Raw genomic sequence first — 15336 nt, 5'->3', positions numbered from 1 at the left:
TATTTTTGTGTGTAATATATCCCACTACTGCGTCACAGAAAAAAGTAATGCATTACAGTAATTACATTACTATATACTGCATTACTCCCAACACTGTTGACTAGTGTGGGAGCTACTTTACTAATGCCCAATCACAAATCGATGACAACAATGCCCTATTTAAAATATCAGATCCACAAAGTTCGAAAGTCCATTTTGGGGAAATGGCTGAATTTTGTAATTCTACCCTTTTCTACAGCTGATTATAGTTATAAAAGGATGGAAAAGGACAGAAAGGAGAAAGTCTATCCTTTCATCTGGTGGATCAGGTTATTGAACACAGTATCTTGTGGGTGAGTATTTTGGCAGATGAGTAAAGATCCAATTAGTTTGACTGAAGGACTAAGCCCAGTGATGAACTGACATGGTGGACAATCACTTTGTAAACATTTTATTTTTAAATTTAGAAAAAATGTTAGCTGAGAAACAAAAGTCATTTTATGAAGAACGACAATGTTAAACCAAATATTACCTTATTGAAGTTTTACTCTTTTGGTCTTTCATACATTTCGCTTCCATATAACAGGTGCCCCAAACGAGCCAACACACTTGGACTGACACTGAAATGAAGAGGTGTGAGTTGCACAAATGTTTTATTTGGAAGGCACAGGGGCTGTCTTAAAAAAAGGGGGCCCAAAGTGACTACAAAAATGCTTTAAAAGACTGTGGTAGTGGACAACAAGAGAAGTATGAAGAATTACTTTTATAATCCCCCTACTTTTTTCCATCTGTACTTGCCTGAGTATTTTTTATTTTTGTTTTTGTTGATTTTTTGTTTTGTTTTTTACCTTTTTATGGAAAATATTTTATTTCAAACAAGATATTCTCCATCCATACCATCATTTGAACGATATATATACATACATACATATAATTTTTGTTTTTTGCGATTGTCTTCTGCAAGAATGATTCGTGGCAAAAGCATAGTATCTGACTCCAGCCTAAAAAAACAAAATATTCCAGTATTTAAAAAAAGTAAGAATAAAAAAAATACTCTCCCTAAAATATGAAGAAAACCAGGCTGTATTTTTTTTTCAGGTATCAACTACTTTGGCAGATGCAAAGCTGTCCATGTACTCATGCTGGGGCTAGAACCCTTTCAATTTAGCTTGCAGAGCTAGGATTTCCCTTACTACCAGCCCAATGGAAGTTAATAACTATGTATTTGATAAGTTTGACAGTAACAATATAGTTTTAACTTTTGTACTTCGATACATTTATAGTTTGTTTTGGATTTACTTAAGTAAAGCAGTAGTTGTAGTAGCAGTAATTCTCTCAATTTCTGGATCAGTACAGTATTTCAGTTTTAGGGTGCAGGTATTGTTGTTGTCCGCTTGGGGTCAGCATTCGCATTTCCAACTGTTACAACGAGGTTCTTCATCGGGGATTCTCGGAAATGTTTGATTATTAAATACAAATCGTGTGTGTTTATTCATTCACAAGTCAGTGTCATCATATGTTTTCTGTGAATTGACCCTGCACCGATTTCATTTTCAATGTTACGGCATACTTGTTTTTTTTTAGTCCAGCACTGAATGACGGTTCTTTTGCTAAAATCACAGCGATGGCACAATCAGCAGTGGAAGAATATCCTTTCTGTCTGCTTTTGTCGAACCAAAATTTACCTAATAGGACATCAACACAAACAGAAAATTTACGTTCTCTCACTGATCTGCAAAACAAAAGTTTTCTACTCTCCAATTCATTGGTAGGTTTCTGCCTATATGAACACTTCAATTTATTTATTTATTTACTTATTCATTCGTTCATTTTACACAATTGACACTGTGCAGAAGAACTGAGCGCGAATACAACGTGTTTCAAGGTACCAAAAGTATGTTCTTTGATTTATGTTCTTTGAGTCTTTGGTGAGTTTGGCCTACATAGTCGATGGTGTACCAAGCTAACGCACTCACTCGCATGTATAAAGTTCCGCCCTGCAACTAAATGACTAAAAAAAACTGTAGGCCCATCAGGTAAATTTGGAACAATCTAATACAAAATGCCAATCACCGATTTTAATCGTTCTTACATATGTCACCGACCCTATCGTTATAAAATACTATTTTGTTTGATAAAGAATGAATAACTGCAACAGGAGTGAGTTATCAATTAATGAGTCAGTTGTATATACTGTGAGAAACGTGCATTGTAAAGATTGCAAGTCAACCACACGCTGTCTCTAACTTACTTTGAAGGTATACGCTTTTATTTTGAAGTCAAACACTCTGCTTCCCAAGTTGTACTGAGTGGTGACGGGTGACTTATCTTGCGAAGGAGAATTACAGCAGGTAGACTACATATAGTGTCACATTGAATTTCTTCGCTGCAACCTGTCACACATGGGGAAATGGTAAGACTTTTGATCATGTAACGAAAGAAACTGTTGATAAGGATTCAGGATGAAGATACAGTAACACTTTGCAGGGAGACTTAAGGTGAGTAACTTTAAATTATTTTTTTTTACACCAATTAAGTTTAGGACGAACATATGTGAAATAGTATTACGTCAAATTGACACATTCATTCCATTTTACATTTAAAAAGGCTTTGACACACAAAACAGGAATCTATTGAGACAAATAAGAAAGAAAATGAGGATTAATATATTTACCTTGTGATATGAAATAACCTACTGGAACCTTTAAACGTTTTTGTCTGTATAACATCTGTTTTTCAAATTATAATTGATTGATTAATTGAATTCCAGTATTATGCATGTAGTATGCATAGATACATACAGTATAGAATTTTATTGTCCAAATCAATTGGTGACACATTCGGAGAAACGTTCCTCACTCGTAATATGCACCGTAGCTTTTCCTAACAATTTCTGGTGGTGTTGAGTTCAATTCTGTTGTCCGCCAGACTAGTGAGAGACAGACAAGCATTTACTTTCACGGCCACACCGATCAATGCGGTCTCAAGTCATTTCTCACATATAATAACAATCCTTTTTGTCCTGAAACACAGCTTCATGTCAAACTATTTCATTCTTTTGTCAATATTTGTACAAGCATGTGGCAAGAATCAGAATGAAAGATCTCCCATTATTGGGTCAACTCCAATTTATTTATATTTCAGTTCTTAATCACAAAAGTCTCAAAGGGTATCACAAATCCACAATGGCATCCTTGAACCAGTTTCGCCGAAGAGACAAACTAAAACACAAAACTAAAAAACTAAATAAGACATTTGACAAGGGAGGTTGGGATAGTTTTCATGCCACATTCTTAATTTGCAATAAAATATCACCCATTTTGTTAAATTAGATGTCTTTTTTGTGATGTAGTTATTTGAAAGGGCAGAGATTAACTGATTATACAAGATTCTAAGGAGCTTCTCAATTACTTACAGCAAAACTTTAGACAAATCATTTTGGCAAAATGAATTGTGAAGTGCAAATGAGGGGGGTAAAACAGAAGCAAAAAAAAAAGCTTCATGGGAAAACATTAATGTGTGTGTGGACTCTGGTAATTTATGTGAATTTTTTTAAGATTCTTTTTTTCAGCCCTGTGAATGACGGGTATTCAGTCCAGTGTGTTCCCTTGGTCCACCGGTATATGCTTCGTCCCTGAGATAATGGAAGTCTAAATAACTATGGAACAAAATGCGTCAGTCGCAATTTATATCAGAATGCAAATGGGGTGCCTTGGAAACATTATTTCAAGTAGAAGCAGAAGGTCTCTTATTTTATTTTTTTTGTGTGTGTGCTCTGACATGAGTTTGATACATTTTGATTAATGGCCGAGTGTAACTAAATTACTTTTTCATTTCATGTCCACCTCAATTTATTCGTGGCAGTCCTCATGAGAGAAAGTCCAATATGTACTTATGCTTTGCCTAGTTGCGGCAGGAGAGCATCGTGTGCCTTTTTCACTTTCAGTGTTGTACGCCGGTCATTATGTTTTAATATTTTATCACGAAGAAGACAACCTCAAAATATACCCAGGTTTCTAAAGGTTTAATGAATGAAATTGACCTCAAAGTCAGCAATCACACTTTACCTCACTCACAAGTCCTCAAGCTTCTGACATTTTAAGCAGTGTGAATGCAGCCCTCTTGTACAAGTGTCCTTACAAGCCAAAAAATTGGCTCTTTTCCTTCTGCTCTTTTCTAAAAAACAGATGTTATGGCATTGCTTTAATGCTCAGGAGTCTAACTCTAGACCTGGGGGGCATCCGGGCCTAAGACATCATTTTATGTGGCCCCCAAACGCAAAACATCTGCATTAACGTCAAGATTCTTGCAAATTGTCTTCACATTTGTATCTCACAAAACTGAGATACAAGATATAGCTAGCAATTTTTAGTCACCCATCCCTCTTAACCCTTTCACTACCGATTCTTTTTTTTTTGTAGTTTTTTTTTTTTAGGAAAAAAATAAAATGTAAAACGCATATATCACGTGTTTAAAAGTCTAGGATACTTGGAAAATTAGTTAAAAAAAAATACTACTTTCATTTCCACCAAGATATACCACCGGGACTGTAAATTCCATAGACTGGGAATTCTCCAACATTTTGGTGTCAGCGATCCTTTTTAGAAAGCAAATTTTCCAAGGAACCCCATTGTAAATATTTGCGGGGGGAAAACCCCCCATAAAGTTGAAAATATATTAGTGTTATTACTTTTAAAAGATTGAAGAAGAAAGATGCCAGGGATGTATTTTCACACTTTATTTAATAAGTCTGGACAAAGTACTATTATATATATATATATATATATATATATATATATATATATATATATATATATATATATATATATATATATATATATATATATATATAATTCATAACCCAAATTATCACTTTGAGAACCACTGCCAAAAACGGGCGAAAGAAGTGAAAATCATCACCAAACGGCCACAATCAATAGGAATCAGTGTACTGTAATCTATAGTAACACACATACTGTATGTAGCACATATCAATATTTTTCACTAGAACATTCTAGATGGTTAATTGAGAAGAAATTGTATGAATGTATAGATAGGTATGTAATGAACTGCTGGGATGCCATTTCATCTTATTGCTACCATTTCTATACCCATTGCCATTTTTTAAAAAAGCTGTGATGAAGATGTTGTAACTACACCTTATGTTAAACTACACTGTAGTTGGAAAAAACAACCTAGTTGTTTCAAAATTTTACAGGCCTCTGATTTCAAATGTAGTTATCCATCAACTTGCCATGTAATAATACAATACAATTATGCATGTTCACAGTCCTAATGGTCCTTCAAAGGAAACCATAACTGTGATGTGGTCTGCTGCGACAAAACTAAGCTTGACACCCCCGCAAGTGTATTTTTCCTTTTGATCATGTTTAATCAACCAACACAATTAGAATGATCAATTCCATTGACGCAAGAATTCGCTCTGGTGATGTACTACGGCTAAGTATTTTAGGAAGGATACATAGTTCATACAAATTGATCCCTTTATTGTCTTTTCTCTGTTTTATTCCTTTTCTAGGTGACTGATTGGGGGCCTGGGACTTTTCAGAAATTGAGAGACAATCACCTTTAGTGTTATATTAGTTAACTTTTGTGTTTATATTTACTTTCGTTTAAAACAAAGACCTGACGATCAAATCAATTACAGACTAAAAAAACAGTAGCAATTTTTTTGTTTTTTAAGTAATGAATGGCATTCCATTAATTTGAAATCAAATGGCATGAGATGAGTCAGCTCTAAATGCAGGGAAAGCACAATGTCCCCAAACTTTTTTTTTTTTAGTTAAATGATTGTATGCTTTATTATCTCACCCTTGGTAAAAAAAAGCAAACAAACAAAAAAAACAGTGCAGCTTTTCAATTAGACATGACTGTCAATGTGAGCTCCAAAGTTGACACCCCAACCAACATTTCCCTCAGTCCCAGCATTGCAATTTCCCAGTCCCTCGAGTACAAGACCGTTTCGGCCTTCTTGGTCCTGCTTGTGTGTGGTGTTGGCATTGTGGGGAATATAATGGTGGTCCTTGTTGTCCTGACCACCCGATACATGAGAACGCCAACAAATTGTTACCTGGTTAGCCTGGCCATAGCTGACCTAACTGTACTAGTAGCAGCGGGACTTCCTAACATTGCAGACAGTCTCATGGGAACCTGGGTGTTTGGACATGCCGGCTGCTTGGGAATCACCTACCTGCAGTACTTGGGCATCAATGTGTCATCCTGCTCCATCACCGCATTCACTGTGGAAAGGTGAGGATGGCCAATCATCTCAAACATTTTTCCTCTGTTTTTGGCAGTCTCTACTATGTGTCAGTATTTTTTCAAATGTAAATTCTTCAGTTGCGTTTGTTGTTCATTTGCTTTCATTGGTTGAGTCCTACCCTGTCTTAATAATCATTCAACGTGAATTTGACCAAGATGGCGTCGTAGATGATCGGCACAGTACTGAAGTGTGGAAGTGTCAGTCTGGAGCGAGCATGGGTTTTCTTGAATCCCTGGGTTTCAAGGGTCAAACAATCAAACTTTGCCATTGAATACATTTGCAAGCACCTACGAATGAACAAATGGTGCCGCTTTGAACCGCTACCTTTTTTTGACATTCTAAGGTAATCTTTAGCCTTCTGGTTTTTTTGTTTTTTTTTAATGCTTTTTGTTAGATGTTTATAAATGATTGGCCCAAATCGGGTCGAAATTGACCCCCAAGTACTCTGGCTTCATCCCACATTCGTAAAATATGCACATGAATCAAATGAAAATCAGTATCAACGTTTGTTTGTCTTTGTAAAACTACTTTCAAAAATTTAGAAACATCTTCAAACTCAAATGACCTCCAGCACATAAAGAGGTCAAGAAATTGAAGCTATTAACTTTTGAAAATGCACAGCTGTACGTGAACTGAATGTCATTCGAGTTCATAAAGCATCATTCCATAAATCTCACTGAAAAAAAACACAGTAATTTCAGATGTAAAAAGATGTTCTTAGGGCAAAATGTTCATACTTTGAAAAATTTAAATTATATAAGATTTTGATTGGATTCATATTCAAAAATGTTTCTTCATAATGTCAACGATTTAAGCAATAATCTGCAGAACAACTAAGGGAGAGGAAAACTAGATGCTAAACAAGGGTCACAAGTGATTTGCGTACTAAAGTGTTAGAATTGTGTATACGGTGCGCCTTATGATTGATTGATTGACTGATTGCTAGATTGATTCTATTGAACATATAAACACAAAATCCATCAAAATAAACAAAATCAGAGGAAAAGGTATATATACTGTATTAGTTAAACGCAAGTTGTATGTTGAAAAGAAGTGGGAAGAAGTTCATAAATCTCCCCCTTGTTCTCTATGAATAAAAAACATAAAAGAAATATGATGTTATCCAGTAAATGTACAAATGAATTATACAGTATACCCCAAAAAAAGAACTAAAAGCTGCGATTAATAACAAATTAAGAATGAATGAAGAATTACATATTTTGGCAAATTGTCCGTTTATAATTTTTTGATTTATCTTTGCAGCATTGTAGTTTTTTAATGTTTTTTTTTTTTTTTTTTTTTAAACACAGCAAGAGATTCACACCTCCCTGTATATCATTGTCAAAGAGTCGGTCATAATGTTTGTATTGCAATTTTTTGTTCGCATGTGCAGGTACATTGCTATCTGCCACCCAATGAAGGCCCAGACTGTGTGCACAGTGTCCAGGGCCAAGAGGATAATTGCAGGGGTTTGGATCTTCACCTGTATTTACTGCATATTATGGTTCTTCCTTGTGGATATTCAGGTAAGAGTAATGTATTTTACAACAAAAGTAGCCAATATATTGACAAGCAACCGGAGGCAACCTTTAGAATGATTTGGAATATGAAACGCAAAAAGGACAAGTGTTTGTACTTGAAACACTGCAAAACAATAGAGCAGTCAGGTTATATTATATTTTGAAAATGTGTTCCATCTTGAACATACTTAGCAGTCCTCCAATCAATAGAGGTAACCTTTACGAGGCATGAGATGTTAAAGAGGTCCTCTTTTGCACGAAAGCTTGCTCAACAAGTGGATCTCAAATGCTGTTTTGAAAGCAGTATTTTCAGTGTGCTGATGCAAAATGCAAATGACCATTCTAATGTTCAGTCTACTGTATTCCTCCACTAAATGTGTCAGGTGAGCCTGGATGGACATATTCAGTGTGGGTACAAGGTGAAGAGGGAGCTCTACTTACCCATCTACCTCATCGACTTTGCTATTTTCTATGTTGTGCCATTACTTCTTGCTATCGTGCTCTACGGACTGATAGCACGGATTCTCTACCTCGGGTAATTACAGTTTCTTTTTTTGTTTGTTTTTTTACAATGTCGTTCAGCTATTGTGGTAGGCACATTATGTATTTAATTCACCATTTTAAACACTTCCCAAATGCCATCATAGAAAGTTACTTAAATTCTTTGATCAAATGACTTGAATGATGAAGGATTCAACCACATTAAGCAATCCAAATCACATTGGTTGAAATTATTAATTTTTGCGAGGGCTTTTCTGTGTTATGCAAATGAGGCACTGCTCACCCTGCACCCTTGTATTCTGTAGCCTACTGTATCTACAAGTGTGTTTTTTTATGTGACTAAGTGAGCGTCTTTCAGTGCTGTTTATAAATGGATAGATGTGCTTGCTTGCTTTTCTGACAGTACTGGTACAGTAACATCTTTACACATGGTGTGTTTTTTTTAAAATTATTTTTATGTAGGACAGCATCCTAATAAAATCGTGTTCTATGTTGCTGACTTACAGAATATTATAATAACAGTTGAAATATTATCTTGCGAATTACTCCACATTTCCAATTTCTAAGCATTCAGATGTAAATAAATATAGACGATGGAATAATATTGGACAGTTTGGAATATGAACAAGTTCATGTGTTTTTCAGACCTATGCCAAACCAACCCGAAACCAGTGCCACCACACTGCGCCAAAGCTGTCGAGAGGTCACAAAACTTGGAAAGAACGGTCGGCCACGTCGCTTGAGAAGTGCACTGTCCACCAGGAAACAGGTCTGAGCCACACTAGGACATTGTCATCTGCTTCTGCATTTGTCATTGGTTTGACCCCTATTTATTCTTTAACTGTTTATTGTTCCTGATTATGATCTGGCTTCTTGGGGTTCTCAAACATTTTAGGGCTGTTGCTATAGTTGATATTTTGTTTTATTTTATTTGATCTTTTATGTTTAGCAAAGCTCTAGTAAGCTGAAGAAGCCGGTTCCTCCTTAATATTAAAAAAAAAAAGTGTAACCCAGTGGTCCCCAACCACCAGTCCACATCCCAGTACCAGTCCGTGGATCAACTGGTACCGGGCTGCATGGGCCACAACCGAAATAATGATGTTTTGGAACTGATTTAGTTTAACAGTACATGTATACATGTATACAATCAGAAAACATCATAAATAAAACATATAGAAAGAATTTATTTACCTTTGAGCGGCGCTTGTAATGCCCATATTCCCCAGTAAGGGTAGCTTCGTATTTCTTGATTATCTCCAGCTTCATCTCCATATAAATCATCTTCTTACAGCTCTCTTTAACATCACTAGCAATCTTGGGATCCATGGCTAACCCATTCAAGTTTAAATTAAGCAGTAAAATGCACTATAAATATGGTTATGTAACCACCACGATAGAACAAAGCTTTACCGTTCCGTGAGGCCGACCAATTGCAGTCCACCATCTCCGTGAGGAGACGCCGACCAATAGCAGAACAGCATTGTAGTGACGCGTTGCAGGGACTGCAACAGAAAATAACGGTCATGACGGTTGTTTTTGTCGCAAAACCGGGAAAATACCATAAAGAGGGGACAAAAAAAACTCAGTATTCCACATTGCAACATGAAAAAAACATAAACCAGGGATGCTGTAACACGGGGGTCCACTCAACCAAAGGATTTTGAGTCCATTATTCCTCTTTCCTAAGTATTGCCGCACTTCAAATAATGCATTTGCAGGTTCACTTCTTCCAAGTCTTCCCACTTTATTGTCTAAGTGCTGCCACGGATCATCCACAAAAATCATTTACAAAAAAAAATTTAAATTAAAAAAAAAAAAAACAATTTCCAAAAACAAACAAACAAAAAAAGCTAAATAACATGCCAGATATGGTTGCAGAGAGCTGTGATGATGGTCCAAACAAGGCCCGGTTGTTTGAGCACCCGCAAACAAATGCGACATTTCATCTACAGTAAAATAAAGTGAATAGTAAAGTCAGAGTTACCTTCAAAATAAGTTGAACTAGAATGGAACAAAACAACAAGGTTTAATATATTAAGATTAATAGCATAATCTTCGAGATATGCTCAAATTGGTCCCACACGGCAGACAACTTTCGTTTCCCCCGGAGGTGCTCCATAATCCACAAAGACATTCACAAGCAACCGTGAGATTTGGATCGTTTCAGTTGCGTCGTGTTGACAAACGCACTTCCTTATGAATACAGTTTAGCGCGTTTTTGCCGTGTTGACGCAGTTCAGGCATTGGTCATGTGATTGTTTTAAAGCGGTATGCGCACCGAGGCGGGGGTTGTTCTATTTGCTCCGCGCATGCATGGGCGCCAAAACCCCAAAACCTTTTAGAAGTTAAAGACAACTTCCAAATTTGATATTAAAGTCAGAACCTCGAAGCCATAATTAGCATTTTGCCGGTCCCATATAATGATGTGGCAGGCCGGATATGGCCCCCGGGCCTTGAGCACCTGTGTGCCACCCCAAGCAAACAGCGCACAATGAGTTTGCGACTTTTGACATCGGCTTGGTGTGTAGAGGCCCACGAGTGTGCATGTCAGGGGGTCATCCGGATTTGTTCAATGTCGCAAACGGTTGCCAAATGAGTCCCAAATATTTGCCAACAATTTTAAAGTTTGTTCTTGTTGCAACGAAAAAATAACACAGTTAAAGAACGTTCGGCTGTACCGATTTGTTTACATTTGTTCTAAATTTCCTTGTGAAAAAAACAACACAGGCAAGCGTTAGCAAAGTTGAATTCCAAACCCGTTTTCATGCCAGTTACAAATAATTACAGCGATTATTGGGGAGGGTTCTTTCCTTAACAGTGTTCATGTGTAACTGTTTGAAATTGACCTCTGTCAGATGGCTAGAAGTGAAAAGCAGTTTAATAAACAACACAGTCATCTCTAATCCAGAACATTATGCTTTGAGAGCTTTACCTTCTCAAGCAAATGACTGTCATACCCTCACCCGGAGTCACTGTGTTTGTCCCTGTTTGAGCACTGTGCCTGAGGTCTGACTTTTAAAAGATCACAATCTCTTATAGTCAAGGGCCTCCATCTAAGAGCAGAAGATTCACATAATGTGATTTTGGATTTACAAAGACGCGTACTTAATGCTGCTGCTGATTTTCCCCTCTCAGTTCTTCAACAGCCACTTCATACTCTTTCATACATCATATGATAGGCCAACATAATCTGATTGGATATTGATAAACTTTTGCACACTGAAGAAATGCGCTTTTATGAATGGAGATTAAAACTGTGTGTTGTCAGATTTCCAAACAGTTTTAATCTTATTTGAGTCCCCTGGGCTATGATCTTCTGATGCACATCTTGAAGAAGAAGATATGGAGTCATTGTTACTTGCAGCATTTTGACAGTGCAGTGAGCTAAATACAGTATATTTAACTTTTTGATTCAGTGGGCAGAGCATTTTTTTTCTTAATCTTGGAGTGGAAATTCCCTTATCTTTTTGTTATATTAGACCCCAGTAGCTTGCTGCCACGTCATTCATTTCCATATTCAAATTATCCAGTGTTGGTCTGCTCATCACAAAATAATTAGAAACCTTTCCCTTCTACTTGCAAATTAACACATTTGTTTTGCATACATTTTTTTTCCTGTTATCTACCTGCTGAGTAAGCTGCAGCTGTCTTGTCATACATCTTGGACTTAAGACTCATCTCAAAACACACGACATACAGTACCTCCTCTCAATGAAAATAGAGAAAAGCGGGCAGCTTGGTCTAACAGTTTTTTTCTTTGTGTTACAAAAACTGACAACTGCATGAAAGGAGGCATAAACATGGTCATGGTCGCAGCAAAGGTAGTGCGAAGGCTTTTCCATCAAAATATGACAACTAGAGCACTGAGGCAACGGTGGGTAGGAGGTTAAAGGTGCGTGGTATTATTAGAGGCTGATAACACTAATCACTGGAGGCTTACAGACTGACTTCATCCTCCCCTTGGCTCTATGATGTTCAGAAATGTCTGAGCTGTTACCATGGTCACTGTGTGGCAGTGGGTCGTATTGGGAGGGGGAGCCAAAAGATGATGCACACTCACAGGCACACACACAGCCATTTGACATGAAGTTCAATGATTTTCAACTTGTGGAATCTGAACCAGAATGTCTTGTATGTTGTGAAACTTGATTTTGTCTATGACCTGTAAGTGATTCATCAATGTTGCTTTTTTTAAAAAGGTAAACATTTTACATTCACTTAAACAGAACGTTTGTACTAACTGTACTAAAAACGTTTAAAGCTGACTACTTATTTACCTACTGATAACACAACATCAGTCGCAACTGAGATTTCAGAGACTTGCTCAAGGACACTTTGACATGGTCACGATGGTCGGTGGATTGAACCCGCACCTCTGAAGATGACCACTCTACCACCGAGCCATGTTGCCCCTATAGCAGTGCTTCTCAAAAAGTGGGGTGGATTTGTTTTTGTCTTGTGAAGAAGTGTAATTGCAATAAAATCAGATTTTATTTTATTTTTTTTTAAGCTTCAGGCACTTTATGGTTGGTGATCAATCATCTCTGGAGAACAGCCTGCCCTTCTTGGTTTTGTTCTTATTTTTTCCTCTTCTTTCTTTCAACAGGTGACAAAGATGCTAGCTGTAGTGGTGATCCTATTTGCTCTACTGTGGATGCCTTATCGAACATTAGTTTTGATCAATTCTTTTGTGTCCACACCCTATTTGGATGCCTGGTTCCTATTATTTTGTCGAACATGCATTTATTCCAACAGTGCAATCAACCCTGTGATATACAATGCTATGTCTCAGAAGTTCCGCTCAGCTTTTCGTGGGCTTTACCAATGCAAGCAGCAAGAGGAAAAGCAGAGGAGATTGTCGGCCATTCCAGCCGGTTGCAGTATGGTCCGTGACCCACACACGTCCTTGTCCAATATTGGTGGAGCAAATGAGGAAGCTAATAGAGCTATTGTAGGTAGTGCTACAGATGTAAACAGAAAATATAATGGAAATGGTCATCAAGAGACAAAGGTGGTCAATGGCAGCAAAGCAGAGAATTTTGTCAGATCAGCATCTAATTGTTTGGATGTCAGTTCCATTGACATGTACCTGCTAAAAGATGTAAAAGAATCTCAATCAAATGATGGCACAATTCATGTTCCTGACACACATACACCACCAACTCGACTGGATGCTTCATGAATATACAGATACAGTGGGCCCCCGGTTTACGAACTCCCTGTTTTACGTATTTTTCATCTTACGACGTGGTTTTTTCTCTCTTACGCTCAAACCTTTCGTCTTACGAACCATCCAACATGCCGGTCAGTGTGTCCGCACAATTGTTTTCGCTTTGCTGGATCAACAAAAACACCTTTTTTCGCATGTTACGGAAATGCGGATATGCTATTGGTCGATTAAAGTCAAAGTCACGGTCTCAGTCACGGAGATGCGGATATGCTATTGGCCGGCGTCACGTCAATCACAGAAATGCCGATATGCTATTGGCCGAACGCCCTTATCTAGCTTGATGGCACGAGCTGGTTGGTGTGTTGTGAAGACTTTGCAGACTTTATCTGTTAGACGTGGCTTCTAAAATTGCAAGTGGCGATAAAGGAAGAAGTAAGAGGATGATGACAATAGAAACGAAGCAGGAGATAATAAAAAAATAGGAAGGAGGCGCACGCATAGTTAACCTTGCTAGTGAGTATGGCCGTAACCGCTCGACAATCGGTACAATTCTCAAGAACAAAGAAGCTTTGAAAGCAAGCAAGTCTTCTAAGGGCAAGACTTTCCTTGTCAGGGGACGAACTTCGGTCAACAACAAAATGGAGAGGCTTCTTCTATTATGGATTAAAGAGAAGGAAATCGCCGGTGATATGTTCTCGTTTAAGAAAAGAAAAAAATAAAATAAATTCTGCGGGTTCGTCTCTGCTCCTCTCCGCCTCCACCCACCACCAGCTCAAGTCACGTCGCCCCAAAGGTAAATTCCTTTGTATATTTATGTTATTTAATTTAACTGTACATTATGTTACTATTTTTTAATATGTGTATAAAGTCGTGACGTTTTTACCTAAGGTTTTTGCACGCGTTGCACGCAATCACTAATTAACATAGGTTTGGTTTGCCCGTCATACAGCCAATTCGCGTTATGAGCCTAGCCGCTGAACGGATTAAGTTCGTAACACGGGGGCCCACTGTATATGGCTGACAATTCTCTTATATGATGTAAAATTAGGTTTTCCCCCAATGACGAGAAAACTATGAAAATAAACATCAACAACCAAAAGTTAAATGAAAAAATATCTTTGCACAAATATTGTGCTTTGTGAATGAAGACTGAAAGGCTGAACAATTTCTGCTGCACTGCCACTTGCTGTCGACTGAAACCATTTTTCTTGCATAGCCAACTTCACGGCACCCTAATCCTAACCCTTGGTCTTGTAACTTTCAAAAGGTGTAAAAAATCCTTACCATCGCCATAGTTAAAAATTGAGACTTATTTTGTAAAAATAGTCTTAAGAAGAAGAGTATTTTTTTGTCATGCTTGTCCATATGATCATTGAACTATTTACCAGTTTGCCGAAACATTCATGAGGTACAAATTTGATTAATGGAAGTAATGGATTCATTCCTTTGGTAAAATGAAATATTTGATTTTTTCAAAGAATTTACACATCCTTTATGAAGTTCTTTAGAAACGTTGCTTCGAAAATATCAATATCACAACTTCTTGATCTTGTGTTTGTAAGGTTTGGTGCTGTAAATGTCATGTGGCCGCCTACTTTCGCATCACTTTTCATATCCGTCCCTAAAATAGTGTGTGTATATATATATATATCTATATCTATATATATATATATATATATATATATATATATATATATATATATATATATATATATATATATATATATATATATATATATATATATATACTGCATATGTTTTTGTTTTTTTTCCGCCAGACAAAGAATGTAAGAGAAGATGGTAAAGCAAACAAATGTTAATGCTCATTTTGAGTCAAGTTAAAACCTAAATCCACAGACAAAAAAAAAAAGAACTATGATGTC

General features: G+C 37.0%; 1 protein-coding gene across 1 annotated transcript; it reads left to right on the top strand.

Moving 5' to 3' along the window:
- Window positions 1-2331: 2331 nt before the first annotated feature.
- trhr2 (thyrotropin releasing hormone receptor 2) lies at window positions 2332-15109 on the top strand. Its single transcript, XM_088417910.1, has 6 exons — window positions 2332-2477; window positions 5519-6249; window positions 7656-7788; window positions 8166-8317; window positions 8929-9052; window positions 12890-15109. Exons 2-6 carry the CDS (start codon window positions 5795-5797, stop codon window positions 13463-13465), a joined length of 1440 nt encoding a protein of 479 aa, XP_088274036.1. The 5' UTR covers window positions 2332-2477; window positions 5519-5794; the 3' UTR covers window positions 13466-15109.
- Window positions 15110-15336: the final 227 nt, after the last annotated feature.

The sequence above is a fragment of the Hippichthys cyanospilos genome, chromosome 6 (genome assembly GCF_059441005.1).
Source record: "Hippichthys cyanospilos isolate Australia breed blue-spotted pipefish chromosome 6, RoL_Hcya_1.0, whole genome shotgun sequence".
NCBI lineage: Eukaryota > Metazoa > Chordata > Actinopteri > Syngnathiformes > Syngnathidae > Hippichthys > Hippichthys cyanospilos.
This window is presented reverse-complemented; position numbering and strand designations above follow the sequence as displayed.